The 13,071-nt window shown below is 45.2% G+C and overlaps 1 protein-coding gene across 1 annotated transcript in view; it reads left to right on the top strand.

The window, feature by feature from the left end:
- Positions 1-13,071, top strand: part of CACNA1I (calcium voltage-gated channel subunit alpha1 I) — a 167,306-nt gene that overhangs the window by 64,692 nt on the left and 89,543 nt on the right. The window contains exons 2-3 of the mRNA XM_013947212.2: positions 7,247-7,358; positions 8,743-8,876. Coding sequence (XP_013802666.1) covers positions 7,247-7,358; positions 8,743-8,876 — 246 coding nt within the window. The remainder of the gene's footprint in view (positions 1-7,246; positions 7,359-8,742; positions 8,877-13,071) is intronic.

The following is a 13,071-nucleotide window of genomic DNA, read 5'->3' on the forward strand; positions in this document are numbered from 1 at the left end:
GACTGCCTGGCCTGATACAGGGCCCCCATTCTGGGCAATCCTGAGAAGTTAGACCAGAGAGGCTCATTTATGGCACTTTCTTTTGTTGGTCTTTGTCTGATTTTCTGTGAATATGGTTGAGGCTTTTTCCTTTTCCAGTAAATTGGGTTTTGGTGGAAAATTCCTTTCCAAGGGCAGAAACACTGATGTCTTTGCCAAGCATTTAAAATCTCTCCATCTCCTCCCTCTTCTGTGCTTCATTCTCCTGCCTCCCAGGAACACCATCAAAATTTGTGTAAGTCTTCTCTAGTGCCTTTTAAATAAGTGTAACAATCCTGCTGTGTGTGGCAGTAGTGTAGTCCTTTCTTTGGCATCAATATCATGAAAGACTTGAATTAGCAATGCATACTTCAGCTGTCTAAAATACATGACACAGGAATACCTAGAACATATGGACCTTGAGGGCTTCCATAAAAAGCTTTATAACTTGCCCTCTGTGACTTGGACTGCCATGAAATTCCAATATTGCAACACTGCGTATTGGCATTTAATTTCCAATTGACAAAAAACTCAAAAAAAGAAACTTCTAAGTCAGGTCAGAAAAACACAACCTTTTTTTCTGTAATGTTGAAACATTCCTCTGTACTAAAAAAAGACAAAGAAGAAATGTTTCAGCCTTTCCAAAACAGGATTTTTAAAGCTTTCTGTTCTGGGAAATGTTTTGATTGTTTTGATCTATTTGATGACAAACACATTTTGAGATGTGAGTAGCTTCCTTTGAATGTAACGTCTGATGTTCACCCAGCTACTAGTGGGTTACATTAGCTGATTGAGGCTGAAAAGAACCCTCTTGCTTCTGTAGACTTGTTTTGTAGAAAAAGAGAGTGAAACTCCTATGCATCAGCATAGGAGAAGGAAAAAAAAAAAAAGTGAGTGGTGATAAGAAAAATGTGGGAGGGAGAAAAAATGAGACCCACCTGTAAGGGCATCTGTAATAGCCAACAGCACTGAGGGAGAGAAAATGAGAACTTTCCCTAGAGCTGCTTGCCTCTGACCTTCACAACAGAAATCACTCCTTCCATTTTAAATGAAATATTAACTGTCTTGCAACAGTTACAGCATCCTACCGGCTTCTTGCAGGAGGGTCACAAAGCGGGAGACCAAACTGGCGAAGAAACACAGCTCTGTCCTTAGAGAGCTTATTTGAAAAGCAGGGAAAGGAAATGCAATCACCACAAACTGGAATGACAGGAAGCAGCCATCTACCCAGTGGAAAACACAGTTAGAAAAGAGGGAGGTAGAGAGAAGCAAAAAAGGAGGCAGAGAAAAGAGGAATGATTGTGCAAATGTGATGTCTCATCTGGGGGCAGGGTGCCCACGGATAACTCTGTTGGAGACAGGTGGCAGCTGCAAGGGAAGTGCCTGGCTGGCGCCAGCTCAGGGGTGGGAGGCGATGATGTGTGCGGGTAGCTGGTGTTGGGAATGCGTCGTGTGGGGCTCCATGTTTTCCAGTTTTGTATTGCTTGGGGTTGGCACCTTCTGCTGCTATTTCAGTCATTTAACTACTCTGTCACAGCACCAGAGCCTCTGCAGTCGCTTGTTCTCCTTTTGGGGGAGGAACAGGAGCTACCATGACTGGCCAGACAACGGAGCTGACTTTTTCTCCTCTTGTAAGCCTTTTGTAGCCAAGGCATTTTTACTGCAGATGAATTGGGCCTGAGATACTCAAGACCTGACTTGGCATAAGGTATACACTAGGAATGGTTCTGAGGCACCAAAAAGCTGGAGCCCCAAGGAGCATAATGCTTATAAAGCTTAGATATTTCCCATGCTGTTAGGAGCTGCTCCCAGATGCTAGGGAGCTTTGTGGACCCGGTGTTCAGGGTGATGATGAAGGAAGATGGGAGGAAGAGGAGAGAGGACCCCAGAGTATAGCTTTATTTTGTTTTGTTGTTGTTGTCAGTGAGAAAAAGCAGAGATTGAGGCTGATAGGAAGAACTTAACGGGTGTCCAGTTTTCCACATGCAAGCTATTTATGGCTCCAATACAGCATCCCTTGCTTCTGCTTTTCTTACAGGAATGCAACTCAAAAGCTTTGCCTGGATCGCATCACCCTTTTCTAACATCATCCCTGATCTTGTATTATGCACAGTCATGCTATCAAGCGCTACTACAACACGCAGATCTCTTCAATGGTCCTCTAACATGTGGTTTACAGCACTGACTTCATCCTGTATGTTTTAGGGCAGATGATTTTCTCTTCTGGTCTGTGCTGGTGACACACATCTCCCTGGAGCAGGCTGCAGGCTCCGGCCTCTCACCCCAGCCAGCCATTCCCTGCCCAGCAGAAGGAGAAAAGCAGGAGCCTAGAGGGTCATTTCGCACTTGGTGGCTGCCTCTGGCCGGCAGCTGGACGGCCTGGGCCCTGCACGTGTGGGGTAGGAGGAGCGAGGAGCTGCGCCATTGGCAAAGCTGATACAGAAAGTCACCAACGATCAAAATGAAAATGGTACAAGGAAATGCTTTTTAGGCAAAATACGATTAACCTAGATATGGATCTTGAAGCCACAAGGCAGCGCTGAAGCCAAAAGCTTAACGGGACTTTTAAGAAGGGGAGAACAGTTATGTGGGTAATGAGAGCAGAGCATGGTTAAAGGAGTCAGGAAACCTTTCTCTCTTGCTCTTTTTCCTTTTTTAAAATGAGAGCTATGACCCCTTTATTCCTGAGGGCTTGAATCAACTGTGAACTGACAGCATCAGGAAAAAACTCCCCTTAAGGGCAAGTTATTACATAATGGATCACTGTGGCTTTTCTGGCACCTTCCTCTGAAGCATCTTGCGGTGGCCAAGAGTGAGGAGCTGATCCGATCTGGGGTGGAAATGCCTGGGCCTTGTTTTTGTCTCCACCATGGGAGGGCCCGGACCTCTCTGCAAAAGGTGCCGGCTGCCTCCCACTCCCTGGGAGCGAGGCCTCAAGACAGCCCTGAGCAGCAGCAGCAAGGAAGAGTGTGGCGAGGAAGGGCTGAGGGAGAGCATGTGTGTGCGTTTGTAATTAGAAGATTTGAACTTCAAAAAAAAAGTTAATTAGTAATGAAACTTCTGACTGAATGATGCAGATTGTGAAGACCAGCCTTGTCAGCAGCTGAAATTAATTACAGGCTCAGGCACAGGGAAGGGGGGGAAGGAGGCAGGGAGGGGGAGGCAGCACGGAAAGAAAGATTATAAACCTGGCTCCAGGCTGTTGCCGTGGCGACTGGAGGCAGTCGCTGTGGTTGACAGCGGTGACACATCGAAGGCAGCAGGTAGTTATAATTACCCCCTCCACCGACCCAAGCTGGCAGCAACCCCTCCCGATTCGGGACAGGAGATGCTCCAGTTTTCTTCTCACACTTTCTTCCTCTCCCCTGTAGCTCTGATGTGTCTTTTGGGGCTCCCACATTCTCTGAAAGGGAAGCCATTGGGTGGCAAGAGAAACCTTTCCTAATGTCACTTCAATCGCAAGGGAGCAGCAACTAATTCAGCAATATCCTCAGGAAGCCTGGACAACCCTGGCAAACTTTCAGAGAGCCAGTAGCCGAAAAAAGGTGGGGGAGAAATTGAGTGCAGCCAGCCCTAGATTTTTAAGAAATGAGATTCAGGGCCTTCTGTGCCTCTCCCAAATTACAAGTTTTTAAAAACTGCTCGTGGCAGCTGGCTCAGGTCTCACACCTTGGCATCTCGCACCACCAGATGCCCAAAGACGACCTGCTGGGGTCCATGTCGCTTGGGAGGACACCTCTTCTTCATCAGGCTCTTTGGCGGCACCCAGCAGGGAAGCGAAAGTGGCAAAGTTAGCACAGGAATGTCCTGACCACCCACGCTTTACTGCTGACAAAGCACACGCACAAAGTAGAGAGCTATGCAAAATAAAGCTCTGAATTCAAGCCGGTTTCCCTGAATTCCCTGTGAATCCTCAGTCTGGTCGCAGCTGGATAGCACTCCCTGCCTCCAGGTCTCTCACGTGCTGTTGTCTGTCTATTTGCTGAAGAAACCCCCCTGCTTTTAAAACAATTTCTGCTCTTCCTTTTATACATACTTATTTCAGCCAGAGTTATTCTGAGCACAGGCTCTGTCCATACTTCTCCTTGCTGCCTTTTGCCAAGGGAGAGACACTTTTGCAGTCACTGAGCCAGCCCACACAGAAACCCTTTTTGCCCCTAGGAGAAATGTCATTCAGCACCAGTCGTGCCAGCTCAGCTTCTCCAGCACTGCCTTTCAATCAGCTGTCAAAACGCCTGTTACAAAATGGATGCTGCAAGCCACTAAGGAAATCGCAGGTGCACCCAAGAGCCAGGCTCAAATGAAAGTTTCAGTCCAATTTGGAGTTCACAGCCTGATGCCAAGCTGCCCCCAGCATCTCACCATGGGTGCCCGATGGGCAATAGGGCAGCAGGAGATGCTGCCTTATCTCCAAGTGGGCAGGGGAGCATGTGGCTTTCATGCACAGAATCAAGTGAAAAGGGCTTTCCCCCTGGCCTGCCCTCCCTGCCGTCCTTCTGGCAGCATGCAAATGGGGCTGGGGACAAAGGATTTCCAGCTCAGCCAGGCCCGGCAGCGGGAAGTTGTGGTGGTTTCTGGCCGACCTACTTGCTAGGTCAGGAGCAGTGGGGGTGACTCTGGAAATGGGGGGGTGAGAGACGGTGGAAAATGAGGGGGCAGTGGAGAGCATTAACTGAGAGAAACCAAGCCAAGAAGTGGATAAATGGAAAAAAGGGTGGAAGAGATGGGGAGGAACTGCTAACAGGGCTGAAAGAATTGTGGATGGGATAAAGGAAAAAGATGGTGTGCCTTTACAAAGGTAAAAAGAGATTAAGAAGAATACAAGAAAGACACAGATGTACCAGACCCTGTCCAGTGTAGAGTCATGAGGATGAATTAGGGTATTGGAGCATCTGACATATGGAGAGGGGCTGAGAGATTGTTTAGCCTTGAGATAAGAAGGCTCAGGGGATCTTATCAATGTGTATAAATACCTCATGGGGGCAGTAAAGAAGAGGGAACCAGACTCTTAGTGGTATCCAGTGACAGGACAAGAGGCAATGGGCACAAACTGCAGTACAGGGAAGTCCACTAAAACATTTAAAAAATCTTTTTTACTAAGAGGGTGGTCAAAAACTGGAACAAGTTGCCCAGAGAGGCTGTGGAGTCTGCATCCTTGAAGATGCTCAAAACCTGACTGGACATGGCCCTGAGCAACCCGCTCTGAGAAAAGGTTGACCTGCTCTGAGCAGGGGGGGTTGGAATAGATAATATCCAGAGGTGCTTTCCAATCTCAACCATGCTGTGATTCTGTGAGAAATGATGCAAAATAGTTTTTGAAACATCCAGAAGAAAACTGCAGTCTTACTGAAATCCCTGTGGGAGCCAGTGAAAACATCTTCAACTGCTCTCTTGGGCTTGAATCGGGTCATGAAAGAAGCATGTAGGAGATAGAAGGGTGGGAAATTGAAGTCACATCATACAGAGCTCTGAGGGCAAATCTTTTATTCATGCGCTTTGGGGTATTCCTCTCAGACAAAAGCCACTATTTGTTTTCAAAGCCAGCAGTACAGTAGTGTGCCTGCACTGTTAGGGAAGGGGACCATGGCTAGAAGGGGCTAGGGTGGGCTCCATGAGCCTTACTTTGTACAGCACTTGGGATTAACTTTGTGTGCGATAGCAATAACATGTTCTTGAAATCACCTCATAGCATGATTGGCACAGTACAGTCAATGCCTTGCTCTTGTCTGATTTTACAACTGAAGGTAGCTCTCTGAAAGCCAGGTGGGAGAGAAGAGAAGGAATTAATAATCTTCTAGATCAGACTGTGCAGGTTAGTCATGAATCACTGTCAGATAATAAACAAGGAAGAGTTGCACAGAACAAACCATGGATTTTCGAGTGTCTTTCACAAGTGACCAGAGATACAGGCCACCATTTTGGATTCAATTCTGTAAGGAGTGAAAATTGGTGCACACAGTGGGTTGTTTTTTCAGTAGATAATTTTTCAGCTCAATTAGTTTAAAAAAAAAGTATAAACTTTGTCTGAAATCCAAAAATGGAAGTGTGGTGAGGTGTGTTAAAATATACAAGAGTGGTGGGTCTATCCCAGGTTGGAGATCCATTCTCATTAGATCTACATCACTGCTTTGCAATGCTAATGGTGGAAAGAAACCACAGAAACATGTGCCCACTTTTAGAATGAGAACACTGTAAATGAGTGCTTGGATAAGTGAGAATCAGATCCTAAGACTCCTTCATTGGAAAGAGGGGTGGTAAAGAAGAGGCAGATGGAGGTCTGCAAAGACTGTGAAGGGCATAGAGAAGGCCACTGAAATACCCCATTTTTACCCTCTTCTATAATATATAAATGGAGTGGCACTTGATGAAATTAAAAGGCAATAAATTAAATAGGAGGAAACACTTTTTAATGTAAAGTATAATTAGCCAATGTAGCTCATGGCTGCTGACTATTACTGAAGCAGATATTTTAGTCAGATTCTAAACAAAGGTTTCAAATGAATAAGCAAAGCATCTGCGGGGACACCACTGTAGTTGAGAAAACAATTATAAGGGCTATCAATCCTCATGCTTTAGGGCATAAGCAGATCACCAGCTGGGGTCAGAAACACAATTTCCCCCCATGGTTGCTGAATAACTTAATTAGGCACATTGTGAGGTTTTATCCAGCATGGGCTACTGCTGGAAGCAGAATAGCAGATTAGATGGACCATTGACCTGCTCCAGTATGGCAACTCTTTATCTCCAAGTCCCTCTCAGAAAGGAAGAGGGAGATTTTTAGCCTTATGTCGTACCTCTTCCCAGAAGGGCTATAGTCACTATGCTCACATGGGGATCCGCCTGTCCATTTCATTGTGTTCAGTAAAGCCTTTTCCTAAATCCCAGAGATCTCTGCTGCATTTGATTATAGGACACCATGGAAAGTCTCTTCCCACTGTATTTGTAAGATTCAGTAAACTAGTGAGGGAGGGGTGCAATCAGTGTGTGTTTAACTACAGCAATGATTGCATGGGTACCTTAGGCCTTTGTGTTACCTTTACTTTCCCCTTCTCAAATGAGTCTTGGCTTAATCAAGGAATAGAGTAGTGAGGAACAGAGGGGGGGAAGTGTAATAAATCAGCCAACCAGTGATTATTTCCCTTAATCTTTCTATTTTGTCATTCCAAGTCTAAAGCAAGCTTATCTCAGGCATGATGCTTTTGTGAAATTTTCCTTGACTCTTTTCTACCTGGTTTGAGTGTGTCAGCATGATGGTGATTTTGCTAAACTGTGTTACCCTGGGGATGTACCAACCATGTGAGGATATGGACTGCCTTTCCGACAGGTGTAAAATCTTGCAGGTAAGCAGACTTCATTCCTGTCATGATGGTGGCTCAGTCCAAGTTGCAAATGCCTGTTTTCCTTCTGTATGTGGTCAGCATCTTCCCAGAAAGGTTGGCAAGAACATCCCCAGCAGCAAACTGCCTTGTCTTAAAATGGCAAGCGTTTGCTTTGAGGAGTGGAATAAGGAGAGAGAAAGATAATGAATAAAGTCTATTTGTGGCCAGGTAATATAGAACATGTTGCTGACCTTCCTGATCCTATGCATAACCAGAGTCTTCCTAACACAGACAGCTGCAAGACACACAGCTCAGAGATATCTAGGGAGAAATAAGTAAGGTTATAGCTCCTGGGCAGGAGAGAACAGCAGCCCCCAGTGGCTTTGCCGCTCCCCTGATAAGCAAGGGTGCTACTGAGTCTGTGGATCATGTGGCATGCAAGACACTCAAAGAAAGAAGAACCAACAGGCCCACCAAGATGGTCCATGGGCACATCCAGCCCATTAATGCACCAGCTATGCTTGCTGCTTCCACAAAAAGAAGGCCACAGTAAAGATTGTCATTTGTAGCATTACCAAGGTGTGCTCCGCAAGCTGTGTGTGAAGCCACATTACTATCTATCTCAACTGTGCCATTGGTAGAGAGGTAGTGAGGGCTCCTTCCTGAGAGGCCTGGAAGGATTGTGTCTTCCTGGCCAGGTTCAGATCTGCTGGTGCTGAGCCAAGACCTCCTTTCAATCCTGTGTAAGCAGATGCTGAGTCTAAATCAATTACTACACCCCTGGAAGAAAAAGCAAAAGCCCTGGCTTACTTGGTTCTTTTCACCGTTTTCCCCTGTGGAGTTCAGATTTTCCCAGTTGCCCTTGTGCCTGTGTAGCTGTTCTTTTGGCCACATGAAGTAGTCACCATGTAGAAGCTGTACTTGAACCCCTGGTAAGGTGCACACAACTCAGCAGTCTCACAGGTTGGCCACTCTATCTGCAGAGAGTTCTCAGCCCCGCCAATTCTTCTCGGTCCACCTGGACTTGCAAGCCACCACATCCCTGGTTGTGCACATTATTCATTATGTGCACATTCCCCCATTACTAATCTTCTCTGTCCACGTCTCTCAGCTCCCTCCATCTGTGCCCATTTATGCTAATGCAGGGCTGCAACAGGGTTCTGCATGTCCATAGGGAAACTGGAATGCTGGGACAGCAGAGCTTGCAGAGACAGAGGTCATGGCAGTGAGCAGCAGGGAGTTGTGATGCCAGGGCTGCATGGAAGAAACTTGTCCAGCCTCTCTTCAGCCTTGTCCATGATTCATTTTCAGGAGCACTAAAATTCGTACTTATCTCACATTCTGCATTTTGAAGTGCGAAGCTAAGAATGCATGTTAAACTTGTTCTTGGTTTTCTGTTTGGCAGGTATTTGACGATTTCATCTTCATCTTCTTTGCCATGGAAATGGTGTTAAAGATGGTGGCCCTGGGGATCTTTGGCAAGAAATGTTACCTTGGAGATACCTGGAATCGCCTCGATTTCTTCATTGTCATGGCTGGGTAGGTTAAAAGTTTGGGGGTTTCTTTGTTCTGTGTTTTTTGGAGTCTTGCATGGAACCAAAAAAATCCCCATCTGAGGAGTACACAAAGGTTAGCAGCAACTACAGATGTGTTTCCTTAAACATACTGAGAAGGGTTAAGCAAATACTGATGGAAGGTCAGAGTAAACCTGCACAAAGCCAATGAAGCTACTCTTGATTTGCTGTGGTGTAACTGAGGGGAAGGTTTAAACTCCGATGCTGCTCCAGTTAGTTCTGCAGAACTGGAGTCAGCCATGTGCTGAGGTTAGCAGTCTGGAGAGACACCAGCAGATAAGGTAGCCTAGCTCCTGGCTGATGTGAATTACTGTAGCTCACACAACTAAAGGAGAGGGTGTTAATTTGCGCCAGCTGAAGAGCTAGCCCAGAAACTTTTTTCTTTTTATAAGTGACTGAGTGGAAGTGTTATAACTTTCACCTGAATCAAGCCAACATCTCTGTTTCCAGCAGCAGTGTTTTAAAGATAGGAATGTTATTTTTGCTACTCTGGGCTTTTGTCTTTGTGTTGCATCGGCCTCACCCACAGTACCTTTGGGACAAGTTGACATTTGAGTGTTTTTTGCAACAAAGTTGCTATGGTGAAGCTCTGATTTCCACTCTGAGTGTTTGAAGTGGAAAGCCTACCAGAATTCGCCTATTTGAATCACAGAAAAATGTCCTTCTGTGCTACTAGTAAGCATGTGCTTTTGGGGATTTCTCCATTTCAATTAGATTGCCTTATGATATAGCAAGGAAAAAAATGTCAAGGAGAAAAAAATATATAACATTGCTGTTCTCATAACAAACAAGAGTGAACATCTCCTTTTTGGAGAGAAACCCTCATTCCCCTCTTCCTTCTGGCAAGGAATTATCAGCTTTCGCTGTCACTTGGAAGTCAGTGTATCACTGACTGAGCCAGAAGTGAATTCAAGCTTACTTTGTAGAGCTTTTCCCTGAGGTGGATAACAGCGCTGTCTTGCACATTTGTTTTTGACATGGTTCTTCTATAGCAAGACTTGAAAGTCAGTCCCTCTGGAGGGGTGTATAACTGTTTCCTTCTGGGGGAGCTGGGACTTTCAAACTCAGTTCAGTTGTGGTATAAGGTTGAAGGTTGCTTTTTGGACATGAGCTGGCTTGTACATGAATGGAGGACAGAGAGATGAAAACTATAGCTTTTTCTAAATGAAGGAAGTGTGTGAGATGGGAGGACCTCTTTTGTGGCTGAGCCTGCTGTGATTAGCATGTGATTTTAAATGGACGCACAGTATAGGGAGTGTGAGTTCATCAGGGAAGATTTAGTTAAAGCACCTGATGCTCAGTGTTAAGAAACACTAGATCATTGCTGTCACGCTATGAAGGTTCGATAGCAATGACTGAGACAGTAACGTAATAAAAAAAAATATGTTTATTTCCTCACGCAAGCTCTTGGATTAGTAACATCCATTAAAATAATGCGATTACTAACTTAGAAGGGATAACCCAAAACCGTCGATTACTAATTTAGAAAGGATAACCCCAAACCGTCAGTTACTGTGCTATTAATTGGAAACACTGCTTATCCCTACCTGAAAGCTTTCTTGTTCACTCTCATAGTGAGAGGACTCTCAACCTCCAGGAGTTACCTTAACCCAGCGTCCCAGGAAAAGGGAAGGGGGGATATTCATGGGTCCAGCCGGAGAGGATGATCAGGTCATGTTCCCGTCCCTGCTCAAACTCTCCTAGCTCCCAAGTCTCTTTTTATATGGCTGGGGCTCTGGACAAACACTGCTTTTGCTGACTTTTGCGAGTTTCACAATCACAGGACTGTTTGTCTGCTTGGAAAGACCCTGTTAGTGAGGCAAGACCACAATAGCTCTGTATTGTTTCTTCCCTCCCTGGGGGTCCATGCAGATTCCAGGTGGCAGACTTCTTCAGTCTTGTTAATTCTTCTATTCCACAGCCTTGCGCATATCAGTCCTTGCGCATATCGGTTGGCAGACTTCTTTAGTTCTGTTAACTCTTCTGTTCAATAGCTTTGCACCTATCAGTTCTTGCGCAGATCAACTGGCAACCTTCTTCAGTCCTGTTAACTCTTCGCTGGCTTGTCAATTGCATATTGTATTCTGAACTCCCGGCTGCAAAAAAGTGTTGGTGCAGGGAAAATGAGGCCCTACCCTGACAGCCTTGGGGAAGGAAAGGGAAGAACAGATGTGTTTGAAAGGGGAACCTCGGTACACCGTGCTCCTCTGTGTGTGTGATGTGCTATGGTACGCTGAGTGGGGGCAAGATGGGTGCAGGAAAGCCCGGGCATTACTGTGGGGTCAAAGGCTGGGGGACTGTGGGGGGAGCATCTTGCTCTGGCTGGTGCACATGCAACATAGTATGTGAATGGTGTTACCTGGGGAGATGGCGAGGTCAGTAGAACAATGCTAAATGAAAGAGGGTGAACTCAACTGCTTGTTCTGTGCAGAAAATGAGTGAAATCTGTACTGCCCAAATTAGAAGCGAGTAAACCCCATTTATATATGTTTCTCTCTGCTGCCATTGCTGGGACAAATTCTAGAGCAGGGGAAGTCTTTTGTGCATCTGATACCAGGGCAAGAGAAGAAGCTCATCTCTGAACTCCTTTTATTGCTAAGGAGACTTAGAATCAACTCCATAAAATAATCACTGTGGAGTATTTTTCATTTCAGATCCATAACTGAAAGAAATTTGTTTCCTGATTTCTATACAATTGTCCTCATGAGATGTCAGGCTGAAATGATAGTAATCTCATTAGAATATCTGATCTCAAAAGACTTCTCCTGCTAAAGAAAGATTTTTCCATTTAGTTATATAGAACTAATGACTATATAATGTATTTCGAGTTATAAAAGCTTGTGGTTATTAATTCATTATTCTTTGAAATTCATTAAAATTGTCTGCACTGTTTAAATCAAATCCAAGCACAGGCTCAAAATTGCCCTTACATACAGACCATAGGCTTTTATTTGACCTCAAATTCAAGCCCTGAGCTTTATCCTTATTGGTCACACTCCCAAATCATGGCTTCAGCTTCTCTGGGTCTAAATGCTGCCTTAGCCTTCTGACTGATGGAGAACATCCTTCATTAGGTCTACCCTGTTTTCTCCATGTTGATGAATTAGATCCTGATTAGAGTAAAATCAGTTCTCTCCAAGGGCCTTCTCCTTTTCACAGTCCTAGACTCTCACTGGCTTCAAAGTGGTCATAAATTTGGCTCTCAAGAAAATGGCTATGATGTTGGAAGGTGAAGCAGTACCTAGAAGTCATGCAGTTTCTCTCAAATTAAAAAAAAAGACTATACTTCCCAGCCCCTTCTCTCCCCTCCCCATTCCCAAATAAATTCAGAAGCAGCACTCCAAGCCTGGCAGCAAAGGTGGAAGAATACCCTATAGCCTGGAAAAGCAAAGTGCACCAAGGGACTGTTCTGTTGGGTGTTCTGGTTTGCTGAGATACCTCCATCTGGCTTTCTGTCTGACAGCATGTTTTATCAAACAGCATAATGATTATTTGCTGCTATTGCCCCAGATGATGTTTTGGTTACATAAACCATGTATTCAGGCATTCATTTGTAGTTTTCTCCTCACTTCCTTCAAAAGCCAGAAGCTATAGTTTTAGTTAGCTGAATTCCCTTGTGTGCCCCTGCCCTGCTTGCCCCTGCCCCCCACGCAACCCAGCAGCTCAAGGAGGAAGACTCCATTGTCACTAAAAATGTTCAGTTTCCATGGCAATAGGAGCTGACATCACCAGAACTTTCTCCCCTCTCGCACACTCCCTCTCCCAACCATCTTCAATACATTTATTCAGAAAGGATTAGAAAAAACAAAACAACAACAGTCCTAAGTTAACGTTCTTCATTGCTCCCCTTGGAGCTCCTAAAACTGAGCCAAGTAATTTGAGTTGAAGAATGCCTAAAAGTGACAGCCTACTATGTTTTAAAAGCCGAGAGAATGCGAGCAACGAAAATCACGTTGGAAACTTAGGCCAGTGTCTCTACATGCATGAATTTAGGAGAAGAGTCACCTATCTCTGGGCTAACACTCATCAGCTTTTCCAGTCAGGCAGCTCTCCATCAACAAAGAGTGAGGTATTTTTCCTGTCCTCACTACCGTGTGCATCTGTTGTGTTCACATGTGGTTAGAGATGATGCCACTGTCCCTCAGGAGGGGAGATGTCCC

Source organism: Apteryx mantelli, chromosome 1 (assembly GCF_036417845.1).
Source record: "Apteryx mantelli isolate bAptMan1 chromosome 1, bAptMan1.hap1, whole genome shotgun sequence".
NCBI lineage: Eukaryota > Metazoa > Chordata > Aves > Apterygiformes > Apterygidae > Apteryx > Apteryx mantelli.